Source organism: Opisthocomus hoazin, chromosome 6 (genome assembly GCF_030867145.1).
Source record: "Opisthocomus hoazin isolate bOpiHoa1 chromosome 6, bOpiHoa1.hap1, whole genome shotgun sequence".
Taxonomy (NCBI): Eukaryota; Metazoa; Chordata; class Aves; order Opisthocomiformes; family Opisthocomidae; genus Opisthocomus; species Opisthocomus hoazin.
Window position 1 is genome coordinate 47,805,583 of NC_134419.1, and position 15,192 is coordinate 47,820,774.

The 15,192-nt window shown below is 37.5% G+C and overlaps 1 protein-coding gene and 1 long non-coding RNA gene across 14 annotated transcripts in view; one reads left to right on the top strand and one right to left on the bottom strand.

The window, feature by feature from the left end:
* Positions 1-15,192, top strand: part of LOC142361616 (uncharacterized) — a 60,019-nt gene that overhangs the window by 34,166 nt on the left and 10,661 nt on the right. For 6 of the 8 annotated variants that reach the window (XR_012764260.1, XR_012764253.1, XR_012764254.1 and 3 more), the window contains 3 exons: positions 3,665-3,746; positions 8,435-8,593; positions 10,355-10,506. This is a non-coding gene — a long non-coding RNA (uncharacterized LOC142361616). Of the gene's footprint in view, positions 1-3,664; positions 3,761-8,400; positions 8,594-10,354; positions 10,507-15,192 lie in introns of all 8 variants that reach the window. The other 2 variants (XR_012764259.1, XR_012764257.1) reach the window with 2 other exon arrangements.
* The window catches only part of LDB3 (LIM domain binding 3), a 127,603-nt gene that overhangs the window by 23,925 nt on the left and 88,486 nt on the right, over positions 1-15,192 (bottom strand). For 2 of the 6 annotated variants that reach the window (XM_075423018.1, XM_075423017.1), the window contains exons 9-11: positions 10,579-10,614; positions 8,624-8,827; positions 2,402-2,509 (exon numbers count right to left, since the gene is read on the bottom strand). In XM_075423018.1, coding sequence (XP_075279133.1) covers positions 2,402-2,509; positions 8,624-8,827; positions 10,579-10,614 — 348 coding nt within the window. The remainder of the gene's footprint in view (positions 1-2,401; positions 2,510-8,623; positions 8,828-10,578; positions 10,615-15,192) is intronic. The other 4 variants (XM_075423020.1, XM_075423019.1, XM_075423022.1 and 1 more) reach the window with 2 other exon arrangements.

The window sequence follows — 15,192 nt, forward strand, 5'->3', positions numbered from 1 at the left end:
CTGCCACTTTTGTAACTCATTTAAAAGTTCACGATGCTATGATTCACATATTCATAAGGGTTTCTGAAGTTTTTAGATGACCCTGAGTACGGTCAGTCCAATTTTAGAATGGCCTCCCTGACTAGCAGCATTCTCAGTGTTCAAATCTGCATCTGTCTGCATCTGTCTTAACTTAATCAGACAGCTTCACAGAGTAATAAAACCAAAATCCAAAGGAAATTTTATTTCTGAAATAAAGCCATTTCTTAAAACAGGAAAATCAGTAGTTTTCACATTTTTAAAATGTGATGTGTTCTTTAGACCTCCCCTTGTATCCTCCTATTCAAGATACTCCGAAATTGTCACTGAATAGACTTTTTTTTCACTCAGGTGTAAAAATACCTTTCTAATCTTGGGTGAGCAATAAAATGAACCTGATTAAGATTTTACCAATGGAGTCTTAAAAGTGATATATGCAATGCATCTGTGATTTTATCTTTCTGTATTCCTCCAAAAGTGTTCATCAAAGTCTTTCATTATCTGATTGTTTTTCTTGAAGTGGAAGAACTAGGGCCTTTTGTGACATCAATGCTAATCTCAATGAAATATGCATATATTGCAGAAATAAAAAGTATTATGTGCAGTACCGCTACTACATGCAGGCTTCAGAGGCCTGTTATTAGCTATGATGTTCAGTTCTTTCTGAAGCTAGTAGAAAATCTCTTCATGCAGGAGTGTAAAAGTGTACCTCTCATAGCAAGATTCATATGAGTCCCCAGATACAGACTGATGAAACATGAATAGATGTCCTCTGTCTGCCCAGAGTAGTCACTAAGGCTTCAATTTAATTTCATGTTCTGACTGATGGATACATTTCAGTGCTCAGCTGAGAGAAATACTGAGTCTTTTCTGTAGCACAGAAGAAATAACTAGGTTTTACATGCCAGCATTATAAACAAACTCAAATATGCAGAGTTATTGTTGCTTAGGAAGCAAGGGACTTTCCCTGGTTATAAGAGGCTTTTAACTGTCTCCTACCACAACTATGTAGGACCCTCTTCTCATAGACATATGTGATCATTCCAGCTGACAGAGAGAATCGTTAGTAAAACAAACCGTGGATGAAATAGTACTGGTGACATTTGACAGCCTTATCATACCACAGGACTGAATGAAAAAGCGGTGTGAGAATTACTTCTGAAATGCACTGAGTACTCAATGTGAAAATTAGGTTCTCTTAAGATATTTTATGATGGACACCCACAAATAAGGAATTGTCCAAATAAATCACTTCGGAATTTTGAAAGTTCATACAAAAAAATAGATGCCAATGGCAGTAAACAGCCTTGTATCTGTTCTTACCCTCTGTTCTGGGAAACATTCTGATGACATTCACCTTCATAGTTTAATTGAAACTAAAGTCAACGGTTAGTGTACTTCCACTCAAATAAACAGAATTGGTTCAGCACTTAATTTTACTTCTCAAATTTTGTCAGCTCCATATGAGAATTACATTCCCTATGCTGTAAATAGCCACGTTCATCCTAAAACTCAGAACTCTTCTGATCTTGTGTTCTGTAGCTATTTGACTTTTGCAATGGTTTCAGTGATGTAAAGCCAACCAAAATGCTTTCAAGTATGTGCCTGTGTATTGCCCTTAACTGCTGTTTTCTATGACACTCTTGAGAAAGATCGTTATAATTCTTGATGTGTAGCCTTCAAACTTGCTGGCTTTATTCGTTTCAAACATCACCTTTGGGTGATTCCCAATTACCTTTTTATGTGAAGATGAGAGACACGTGGATAATTATCCTCTCAAATATATTGCTGATTCAGTTCTTCATTGTTTCTGAAGATTACGTTCAAATAATGAATCTTAAAATTTACTGCTTTCTCCTCTGTTAGTCTTGACAAAGTGTTAATGAAAGCAATGAAAAGGCTTAGCAGTGAGGCAGTACAGCGGTCTTCTCTCTTTCTAGTGATAGATGCTACTTTTCCGTGTCAGTGGTCTTTCATTAGTCATGAATAAGAGCATATTAAAAGCAGGTCTGTGATTCTTGTGATCCTGTGTTTTCACCAAGAAAAAAAAAAGAAGTCTGTCATTCTCACCCAATGTCACTAGACAAATATCTTCATTTTAAGATGGCAAAACCAGGACAAATCAAACAACTGAAATACCTTTGTTCCAAAAGGATCTTTTGGTCACATATCCCAAATCTAAAACTTAGGTGTTTCCTAGCTCACTTTTAATGTGAAAGATAAGCAAGAAGGCTATTCCTTTAGGCACATCATGCTTTTCAATAGTCCCTGCCAAGCCAATCTCTTAAGTTGCTGAAAACCTTAAGTTGGGGAGAGTAATACAGAATAAAAACAAATTAAGTTAAAAAAAAAACAAGGAAAGAAGAGAGCTTTGCAGATATACCTAGACTGAGATGAGATAGCAGATGAAATAGTGGAAGCTGCTAATGACATGTTCTTGGACCCATGGAAAGGCTTAGGCTGTGAAAGAGAGCTGGGGGCTGCAAACACTCTGCAGAAGATACATGAAAGCATGTACAAAATAATTTAACAGAGACAAAAATAGTGACATCAGAATCAAGCTTTGTCGGAGTTCAGATGCAAGAGGACTGCTGCATAGTTACCAGGAACAGCTTTTCTGGAGCATACATCTGCAGACTTACAGAATAGCACAACCAAGCACATTCCTACAGAACACAAGACAAAATGCATACATTATGCAAAAAAATCTTAAAACCAAAGTCTATGGATAACAAAGAGAGACAGTATTTCAGGACAGGACTTGTGTCAGCGATACATGTTTTTATCTGCAAGATCTGAAGATGTTTGAGTATGAATTTAAGCTACACTTTTTAATATGCAAGCAGTACCAGACAAAGGATTCTCCTCTTTAAAACACAAGTCATTGGCACGATTAGTTTAGCAGAGGCATTTATTTTTGAAGCATATATTAGATAATCCATTTTCTTCGTGTTACAGTTTCAACGGAGGGATAAAAACTACTTAAACTGTATCATCATTTCATGTGAAAGTGCCTCAGCACAGTTCTGAATGACAGAATAATACCTTGTTCAAACCTCCTTTGCTGGCTGGATGATTGATTTTCTTGCACTGGAATAAAAGCACTGGAGTGCAGTAGGTCACAGTTAGGTAAAAACTGACTAAAGGGAGAAACTAAGTAGTTGGTATGCATAAATAATTTAAGGCAACTAGCAAAGATTAAACAAGAAATAAAGCCAAGAGAACATTTCCAATTCCATGTGCACACATCTAAGATATGAGAGACTACGTCTCAGGTCTCAGTTATTTACAGTTGTTTACATTACTGGAGATGTGTTTTTACTTGGATTTTTAAAGCATGCTAAAATATATATCTTTGAGGAATATTCATGTAGAAAAAAATGTAAGAGAAAAGAACAATATGCACCAACGTATTCGCTCTTACTATCCCCAAAATTATTATGATGTAAGTGACAGCAGTATAAATCCCATGCATTTCTTCACAGACTGTCTGACAACTTTTAATGTACAACTGTAACTCCTACTGTACTACAAGTGCCATGAATGCATACCTTCTTGGAACTCACTCTAGCTCTATAGCTAAATCTCATTAGAGAAAAGAGAGTTAAAGAGATAAATCTAATAGAAATTACTTAATACCTTACAGAGCAAGTCAATCATCAAATGTATGGTTTTATTGACATATTGCTCATTGGCCACCATGTTCTACTGACATCTGCTACAACATGGTAAGCTCAATCACGTGAGTAAATGACATTTTCTAATTTTCCATTTCATGTCATACTGCAGAAACACTATTATTAAAAAAAACCTTCATTCAACCGCTGTAACTACTATGAGGAGTTGTTTTGGTTTTATTATAAGTGGTGAAAAAACATTTCTAGTTTTAACCCTAGACTTGATTTCTGGAAAGTTAACTGTATTGCGGACTTAAAGCTGCCTTTGATTATTTTTTAGGGCAGTTTTATTTTGCAAATTCTTTGCAAACATGAACAACATACTTCAAAATAAGAAAACACACCAAAGTATATAAAAGCATATAAAATAGGCTACAGCTTTTCCATACTACATTCTTCAGTTAAGAATGTGTATGCGGCATTTCCAGAGCCACACAGTGGTGTATCTGCGAAAGGACAAAGCGAGGAAGCATTACCTTTGGAGGGAGGAGGAGAAGGACTCTTGCACTACTGAGGTGGTTGCTGGTGGGGTCATCAGACTGGCGGCATTTTGAGCAGCAGCAGCAGCAGGCTGATGTGCTGAAGCATGTGGTGCAGGAGCACAGGCAGAGCTGATAGACACCGGAGCATGCTCAACAGGGGTACTAATTAGGGTTAAATTAAATAAAACAAGAAGCATCTTAAGAAGCTGCATGTTTAAATGGAGAGCATAAAACCTACTATGTTTGAACTTGATGCTGCAAACATAGTAGCAGGCTGTGTTACAGGAAAAGCACAATTATGCAAAGAAATAAAGACATTTGTTAGGCCTTTTCAGATGGGCAGTTAAGACTGTAATGCAGTTTTGGTCCTGCTTGGCTGAAATTTATCCCAGGTGTCACACAGCACTTAAGTCCTGCTCCCACTGAAGCCCGTGGGAGGAAACGTGGCATGCAGTACTGAAATGGCTGCAAAGAGCCTGTCACAAACTCTTTGAGCTGGGATAAATTTCACCCAATACTTACTCCTGCAGCTGAAGTTTACACTAGGAGTAAACTTTTCAATTAAATGAAGAAAAGCAATTTAAAGGATATTATCATGGTCTTGCATCAGCAGGTTTCCTGCAAGTTCTGATTGTCTAGAAATCCAGTCAGCACAGGTTTGTGTTGGGATTAATCAGCAATACAGATAGGAGAGAGATGTTTAAAAGGAGTCCATTGATTGTCAGTTCATGTCTGACCTAAATTCACCTTACATTACACTGGCCAGCCCCTCCAACACGAAGATGACTTTTGACACATAGAACAGTATGCGAAGTACAAGGGGAAGATGTAGCATAAAATTCTACTACACCAGTTCTAAAACCACTTGGGTAATTAAAGAGCAGGAGTTGTTATCCTGTGGCCCTCTTGTACTGTTGTGGCCCAGATAACATGGAGCAGAGAAATATTGATATTTAATTTATTTTCTCTTAATTTGATTGTAAAACTGAATAATTGAAATGAATAATAATAATAAAAATCTAGTCTTGTATCCTGTGGCCATTTTAGTAACCTACTGAACTACTGGTGTCTTTCATCACCTGCTATCAGAGCACCCAGCGCTCAGTGATGTATTTTAGCCTTCCAGCCTCACTCGGATTTGGAAAGCGTTACTCACCTCTTACAGACAGACAAATGGGGCAGTTATCTATAGACAGCTTTGCAAGATGGTGTAGTCAAAGCCATCCACTGCTAAGAAATGAACTGATCTTTTGGGAGGTTCAGTTTACTGTCTTCCACTAGCTCTTACATCAAATGAAAAAAAAGAATCATTAAGTGGACTTACAAGATTCACGTTCTTTGCTGAACTATTTCAATGAAATTAATTAATTATTCACTTGTCAATAAACCTAACAAAAATCACTAGGTCATTTAAAATTAAAAGGAGGTTAAAAAAAAAAAAGAGACAGAAACAAGAAAAGACAAAAGCTTAATTTTGCGTTTAGGCAGATTTTACTGTGGATTTTATTAATTGTTATCCACAGAACAAATAAGCCACTGAAAAATAACTAAATGCAATTCTATTTTTCAGATTATGATACTATTTTGGAGCACAGACTTCAGTGATAATTAAGCACATGTCCCCCAGGCATAAGGGACATTTGTCTTGATGGCATATTATTGCGCTGTAGATTCATTTTCTTTAGTAGTTATCCTAATACATATATATTTTTTTTAAATCAGGGCATTGCTGTGCATGACATAGCTGTCTTGTCCACAAGCAGTGGCGTAAAAACATAATGGGTACATTTTTAATTCTTTTGACCTAACTCGTAAGTATATGGCCACATCTCTGGGTTCTTACAAATGGCTCCTATCAGGGTGACAGAATTGGGCAATTCTGTGGTGCAATGTACAAAGAACACCCAAAATATTCTTTCCTGAGCACAGCCACTATCAAATAACAGCAGAAATCTTAGAGCTCCACAACTGTTTTTCAGCCAAACCTTAGTCCTTTTAACATTCTTTCCCTCAGGTTTTTTTCCTATGCGAATTTGCCATTGTGCAAATATTTCCTCTGTCATTCAGCCATTCTGACATTTTCTTTTGCTTCTCTCGGAAGCACTGACTCAACGAGTTCTGCTCCTCAGGATCTGGAGTGAGTGCTTGGTACTTCACAATTCGTGATGCCCCTTGCTCTGCAAGGGACTGTCCCATTTCCCCTGTCCCCCTCCTCCACCTTCTCGTGTGGTTTGGTAGTCCTAAGTGATGTTGTCTTCTATTTGAGCTGAATATTTTGCCGTTTGATTAGCTGAAATGGAAGTGTCGTTGTTATGCCCACCAATTTCAAAGCTGAATGCAGCCCACGACATAAAGCAGAAAATCAGTATTTTCTCCCTTATGAGTTTCATCTGCAATTGTGCGCATAATAAGTGAGCTCCTGAAAATACTCACCGTGTTTGGAATTCTGGTTTGCAATTCACTACACCAAAAGTTCTGCAACAGTTTTGCAAAAGTTTGTCCATCCTAACACGCATTTGAAATTCAGATCAGTTTTTCCATCTTGATGCTTTTGCGTTATGATGTAAACTCTTCCGCCTAGTCTCTGTTATTGATCCTGCCGTAGCTCTGTGGCAGAGCAGCTGTATCCTGCACATCGCAGCTACGGAGCACGGGCTAGTCTCTTAATGAGTTTTAATACTCGCAGGATTTTTTTCACCCCGTGCAGCAGCGGGTACTGGAATTGTCACATTAAAAGCTGTTCAGTCAAAATCCAGTATTTGCACATCTTTGGTTTGGCAGACAGGACAAGACTGAAACTGTACTGCACATAAAAATGGAACTTGATGCATGTCCTAAAACCAAATGCAAACTAGCGTTTCACCTATTTTGTCTTTCTGTTTTCACTGAAGTGAAAGGGAATTTGCTACAGATCTCAAAAGAATAGAAGAAAACAGTGAAGTTACTTAATTATTCTAACGATCTCCAAAATGTTAACCAAAACCACATACTCACTGATACATATTTAAAAGAAAGAAAGAAAAAAACCCAGTATCTGTGGACATGGACCTGTGTGGAGACAGATTTGAATGGGACAGACATGGAAGTAAAATAAATGCAAATATACTGGAATACCTTGTAAAATGTAAAAGAAATACAAACAAATTTTATCTTGCATGATGTTTGTGATAGTTCTTTTTATGTGATTAAAATGTTAGAGGCTTGATCACCTTCCTGCAGAGCCAGAGTAGAATATATTAATTGATGGAACAAGGAATTGGAATAAATATAAATGAGGTAGATATAAACCTGAAAAATTAGGGTGATCTGGTTACATACAAAATATGCCGTTGGTAACTAATTCTCTACTCAGTTTTATAGAAAGAACTCACACTAACTTGACTGTGTTTAGTTTAACCACTATAAATTTTAAATAATTTTATTACAATACTCAAATAAAATAACATCACTTCCTTCTCAAGATTGCCTCCTTTCTAGATTTTCAATCTGAAAGAGTGCAGAAGAATTTTAAGAACTGGTAAATGTGAATGCTGCTTTATAAAACAGATCGCCTGTTATAACAGCTTCATTATTACATGTGTTATACAGGTTTTTGTTGTGTTCTTGTTTTTTTAAATACAGTCATTCTGTACACTATTAATCTTTACAGTATTTTGCATTTTAGGGAAAATCAAAGGAAATGGATGTTCTCAAACATCTCCATATTTGTGGTAACAAACATAAAATGCACAATGTGAGTAAGTTATATGGATGAAACAAACACACATCTCTTCTCAGCTGGTTTTCACTCATGAAAAGGAACACAGATCAGTAGAGGTTAAGAGGATCATAATGGTTAACAACCATACTGAGAAAACACAGCAACAAATGCACTCTAACATTTAAAAAAATAAGTGCAGTTTACACTTGTCTCTCAGTAAAGTCCTAAGTTCTGAGACTTTCTGTCCAAATAAAAATCAAGTGGATTATTAAAGCAGTACTTAGTCTCCCAAATGAAGTTCTTTTTGTTTCAAATCCTCCAAAAGATCTCTTGTAAAGAATTGAAAACATAGGGAACAAAAATAAAAATGAATAGGCAAAAATTATTTCTTATTGCAGCATTTGTAGGAAAAAAGTGCCAGAGAAGGTGTTTAGAGAAAGGCCTAACGTAGAAGAGATTCGCATTTGACTATGGGAACGTCTGCAGAAATACAGTGCATAACACAGCTGCTGTTTCTCTGCAGAAGGTGCTTCATGACTGTTGCCACCGTTTTGCAGGCGAGATCCTTCGGAGTGCCACTCAAAATGGAAAACCCTCGTGAATTAGAGCTCGCTGGAATCTGTGGAACTTCGACACCTGCCCTTTAGGCAATGGGCATTTCCGTCCGAGGGAGTTAGAGGCTGTTATTACCAAACCATTCCAAAGCTCCAAACCAGGTCAGTTATGCAGTCACACGCCCCGTGTACCTTCGGTTACTGGATGCAGCAAGAGGGACTTTCTGGCCAGCAGTGGTGAACCTGGCCTCCCTCTGACTTGTACCCGCTCCGAGCCTCCCAGACCCCTTGGAGGCCAGTGGCTTAGCACTGTCAGTGCTGGCATCCGTGGCGCCCGATTTAGGATGCCAAATACTTGAGGTTGCATACTGTGGCGCATGCGTAGTAGCTGTAGGCCTGGGTAACAAAGATTACAAGGCGATTTGTAAATGAGGTGTTTATGGTCCTGTCACTGATTTTCCTAGGTAATAGCAGGCTTTTGAGGCTGAGACAGAATTCCAGCCACAGAAGCAGCTAGTAGTTTAATAGAAAAAGGGTTGTTTGATTGTTTAGTTTTCAGAGATACGTGTGATTACTGTCTACCATACCAAACAAAGCAGCATTTTAGCATGCTAATACCTGGCCCTTTGAGACAGCAGTCACTATTTATATGGAGTAAAGCCTTCGGGATAAAAAAACCCAAAACCAAAAGTGTTGAAGCTCATACCTGAAAAGCCAAGTTAAGCCTAGGTTTAATAATGAAGGCTTTCTTTTTCTGACTTTTCTTTTTCCTGGAAGAAGGTTTATACCTGTAAATATCCAGCATCCTCTTTTTGTATCTCCAAATTCCTTCTACCATAGGAGACCATCATGATATTGCAGATGAAGTCATGACAAATCTTGAGAGTGTATTAGTTTATTACTGCTTAAGACCAGGAAAGTCTTTAAGAATTAAAAAGGTACCTTGTGTTAAATCTGGAAACCATACTGCTAGGAATATCAAAATAAGACATATAGCAGAGCTGTGATGATAATGGAGGTGGAGAAAAGCTATGATATGACAAACCATGCAAGATTAAGGTAACGTATGACACTAACACCAGTCATATATCAGAAATTGTTCCTGGTAAAATAAAATGAAATAAAATAATAAAAAAAAAGAGAGATTTCAGTGGAGCAGCTGCATAGTCCTGTTGATGATTTTACACAAATGAAACTGCTAGTGAAATGCTAACGTGTTACTTGTTCTTTCAATTTAATTTATATACAGTTGTTATACAAGAATCAAAGGGTTTGTTTCATTCTGTTGACATAATTAATTTAAAAAATAAAAATCAATTTTCCCTACTGTTCCAAGTGCTGGTGGCCATTGCTTGTGTCATTAGTAATGATAACGCTTGCACTTGGATTTTAACTCTGTGCAACCTTTGTTCAAATGTGAGCTGTCTTCTTAAAAAAAAAGTGGTTGCACATTGTTTAGGCAGGAATCAACAAGACAGAGGAAAGCAGTGCAACAGAAATCTTTTCGCAACAAACTAAGAGGCATTTCTTTGCTCCATTAAAGAATGTCAGATTCACTCAAGAAGTACCTGTGTTTCATTACTTGTATGTTTTAGTATATGAACTAATAGAAAACAACACATTTCTATATGTAACCACAAAATGTGTTGTGATTCTTTGGGAGAAAACAACTTTTGAAATGAAAGAACTTACTTCCAGAGATACTATGTTTTGAACCTCATAACACATCAAGGACCAATCAAGATATGCAAGAATCTGATACATAAATGTTCTTAAAGTACCAAAAATATAATCTTATTTAGATTTTAAAAACACCTTGAACAATGTAGATAAAGTTTAAAATGGAAATTATTCTTAAAACTCCATCACAAACTGACAATACTCCATTGCAAGAACATTTGATAAAAGCTTCTTATTTTTCAGGTCTATAAGTTGTAAGAAACATGATCCCCGCCTGCCCCATCTCACAGAGCTTTTCGACTTCTACATTAGAAAGAAATGCCAGCAAACTCGGGTATCCGAAACCTCCACTGCCATCATCTGCTCAAACAGTGTACAAACTTCACGGCTTTGAGGTAAGACAACACGGGGAAAGCAGAGGTAAACTCTGAACAGGAGGTAAGCCAAACACACAGAGCAAACATTACCTGTTTTCTGATGCTGCAGCAACATTCTCCTTGTCTCTGCGGAAGGAGGGATACAGTATGAATAAAGTAAATGCAGTTGCCAGTGGTGGAAAAAAAAACAAATCCATAACCCACAACAGGGAGAAAGAAGATGGGTTGACAAGAAATGTTTGGTTGCAAAAAGCATCCTAGAGTGGTTGCTCATGAATAGTTGTGAGAAACCTCTTCAGTTCTCCAAGTGAATCCCACCAAATATGCAAGTTTACTGTATGCTGCTTCTCAGTTGCAAACAACTGTTTCAATATTAAAGTAAAATGAAGGAAAATTAACAGGTACAAATTAGACTTTGTATGTATGTGTATAATTTCAGGCATAGTTTTGACTTTAAAAAGTTCCCTCTTAGAAGAAAATTTCAAGAAAATTCCAGCAGAACATATTCTGATGCCCACTCCAAGTAGTAAAAATAATCAGACTTGGGCAGTCTTCAAAGATGCAATATTTTGAAGTGATAAGCAGGTAAATGCTTAACAGACTCATACAAGATGGATTATACATGTCAGCATCACTTAAAAATTCTCTGTCCTACCCAAATAAGTAGTGGTTTTCTCAATCTAAGTTGGATTAGAAACAAGTGAAATCATTCCTTCACTGAGGTGAGCAGTAAGTCAGCCTGAATTTCAGTGACAGAGAATTAGGCTGTTATTCTGTAAACACACATACACGCTTACAAAAATAACTGTTCAGTTTAAGTGCATGCAATTGTGTATCTATGTGAGGATTTAAGATAGAGGTATTTTCATAAATAGAATCCTTTAGCCTTAGACCCCTAAATTTGAAATCCAACTAAGTAATTGAGATAATCTCAATACTTAGCAATTTAGTGAGTGGTTATGTCCTTTCCTATTTAAGGAATTATGCTGGAATTTCAACACATTTAAAGTTGAAATATGCCAAATGAGAACGTTTTTCTTAACTGGGATCTCAAATTACAAAACACAAAGCCAATGTCTTCATTTACCCAACTGAACCTTCTTTCTAAAAAGTCCTTTGGGAAAAAAGGAATGCATGTATTTATTTATGTGGATTTGCTGGTCTCCAGTCATTATCTTACATTATGTTTGGAAGGCTATTCTTAATATTTTCCACATTATTAATAGTATTTCATATATTTCTCTCTGTGTTTATGTATGTGCACATATGTATATACATACAGTCACATACTCTCTCCATAGTTTAGCTCCAACAAAGTTATAAAAACCAATCCAGGTTACATCAGCAAAGGTTTGGGCACAGGTGTTGTCTACCAATTTTTAAAACCTCGAACTAAAATGTAACCCCTGAAATACCCAACTTGAAGCCAGACTTTCAAACACAGAAGCAGATCTGAAATGACCTTCAGATGTGGCTGGCTGACTAAGAATGGTATTACGGTCAGAATGGAAGAACCGGTCTTGAAAGTAAACACCCCCAAAAGATCAATTGGTTCACCACTCTAAAGCAATGAGAAACCAAACACGGTCTTTATGGTAACCAAGCCGTGAGTTCACCGGAACATCAGGTATAGGAAAGCCAGGACGAAACAAGGTAGAGGAGGGTGGATTAGAAACTGCGCGTGGGGGGCGGGGGGAAGTGTTAGTATACCAAAAGCCATAATCATGCGAGAATGTTAACAAACACAGTCACAGCCTGAAAAGAATAAAGCATTGCTTATTTCCAGTGTTACCAAATATTCTATGAGAAATTATAGTCAAGACCAGAAGGCAGGCAGTTGGGGTCAGGCAGAAGCGGCATTAGGCCTCTGTTGGTGCTATTAATCTGACCCAGACTTTTCTGCTCCACTAGCTGCGGCTATACTGACGCATGCAGGAAAAGGTCACTTGACCTTGAGGTCAGGATTTCATGAAAGCTTCTTCCATGAGTGCGCAGGTATAGGATAATGGCAGGGGGGTTGTGCAGGTTAAAAAGAGAGAGAGAAGTATAGTAAACGTACTTCCACAGAATACAGCAAAGGAAAAGGCAGAGAGTAAAGGGAAAGATGAGCTCAAAGGCACACAATACTTCTTCGCAGTTTTGTTTCCAGGAACTATTTCTCTTCCCAGTGAAGAGCAGTAATTCCCGTTTGGCTAACAGCGAGGAAGGCTCAAGAGCAAATGTGTCTCATATTGGCAATACCTGCATTCTGAGGAATGGACTGTTGGATTTTCAGCCTTTACAATCAAACATTTTTTGCTAACTGAACACAGAATTAATTTCACTTTTGAGTCAAATACATCCCTGGGGCAGGCTCAGTGAAGTCGATACCTTCACCAGATGAAAGAATTTGGCTCAGAATATTATGAGCATTTTGTATCTACAGGCTGCTCAAATAACTGACAGTAGTGAATAGTAGTTTTGAGCTATCTGGGAGAGATTTAATATTAATGTTTCTTTGTCTGCAGCACTTTTAGTCCCCAGCTGAAATGGCTTTTGACAGAAGGGCCTTAGTCAATGATTCTGAGAACAGCGCAACTCCCACAGATTTTATTAAATATCGGACATATATCTCAAAGAAGATTTATTTATGCAATACACTGTCTTCCCAATCACACAGAATATTATACAATGGAAATTATGAAATGTTTCCTTCTCTTAAAAATATGCTACATGATATGGCCATAAAGACAGAGCAAACGAAATGATAGAGTCTTTCCCTTCCACACACTAGCAAGACTTATAATAGTTTGACCAACAAAATGTAAAATTCATTTGCAATCCAAGCTCGTGTGTGCTACAAGATCCTAAAAAGAGCCTGAAGAAACTTCAGAGAGTTTCCAATAAGGGAGTCTGTTGAATCTGAACTGTATGTTCAGATCTGGACATTGGAATACTTTCCCATTCTATTTTATTTTTGGAAACCAAATCTAAAAGATTCCCAAAGAAACATTTATATGTAACAGGTGACCTAAGATGTAGAGCTTGTGCACCTTCCATCTGCCTTCTCCTTAGGGAATAACAGATCAGATTCTCTCTTGAATAGCTCTTCTCTGTTCCATTAAAACGCTGTAGAATCATTTAACCTGTACTGAAGATCTGATGACACAAGGAACATTAGGCATCCCGACAGACCACATGGTCCTTCAACTCTTCTCTGTCTTTTAGTACTGAAGCAATAAGTGAATATTATAATTGATTTTTTTCTCCGTATTCTAATGGAGCAAAACAGTATTTTTCTCATTTTAGAAATGAGGAATGAAAATTTAATACAATTGCTCGTGGTCAAAAAGAAGGTCCATGGCAGGGCGAAGAACTGAAATAAGTTCTCCTGAATCCCAGCTGAGTATTTAAAATATCAGCTCACCCTCTTTAATAAGAGATTATGGATTTTTTTTACAAATATTACTATTCAGTTTATCAGTATTTTCCTGTATCAACCAGTAGTCTTCTGTTGAACCTGACAGATATATACTGGCCTTTTTTCAAAGAGGAAACAGTTATTAAGACTTACAGATTATAGGGGTCTATATATATAGAAATAAAAAATTCAGTTTTTCTAGTGGTTTATTGTGGAGATTATCTCCCCCCTCCCCACCAGCTATATTTTTGTTATCTTCACAAAGACACTGCAAGACACACAAAGAAATCATAAGCAGTTAACTGGACAGGACAGAAGACAACTATCATGCGGGTTTAGTGAAAACTGAAGCTTGGGATCAGAAAAAAAGGGGTAGAAGAGCGAGTCTCTCTTTTTCAGCCACTGTAGTTAAGAATGTGAGCAGCCCACTCAAAAATGGTTGCAGTATATCCTACTGGTATGTCTGCTTTCCAAAACAGGGAAGTACATTTCTCCCAGAAGGTGTCCTGGTTCATGCAGACAGTGCCACAGGACAGGAAAAGCATTATCATATATTCAGTGGAAGAAAAAACAACCAGCAACTCATTCTCAACAGGTAGTATGGAACTCAGTCAAAGCAGCTCACTAAAATCAAACCAAATACCTCCCGTGGATGCATTTTAGTGACATCTACTGGTGTGCTGTTACATTTAACAGTCCAAGAATAAATGCAGCTGGTAATACAGCAGCATCGGTGTCGGTGAAAGTTAACTCTTCTCCAAGATTTACGTAGTGATATTTGGCATGCAAGTATGTGTACTCCAATTTGTCTTATTGGGAAACACATCACTTCAATAACAACAAGGACTGCAAAATTCTGAGCGTGTGGACCAGTTTGAGCCAAGGTATATTTCACGTAATTATTCCCTATCTTGGCCTTAAGTGTGCAGTTGCATTTATCCGAGTGGTTCCCTCGAGCTTTTTGTAGCCTCACTGGTAAAGTGCGGGTATGTGCTACCAGGCACCCACGCATGGGATCAGGACTTTCAGCTCGTATTTGTGACCATTACAGACAAAACCAATGCACAACAAGTTCAGGTACTGTACACCAGGAAATTATTGCCCTTTCACCAAAGTGTTCCTTCTCATCATGACTTCGCTTTTCTCCAGGGAAGATGAGAGAGGAACAAGAACCTACAGATCTGAGTTTCAGCTGGTAGTTTTTTTAGAGCTACTTTTTAATTTGTGCTCATCCATGATAAGAAAATTCATACTTTCTCTACATGATATTATCCTAGGTTTGAAGCTGCATCTGAAAGACACTA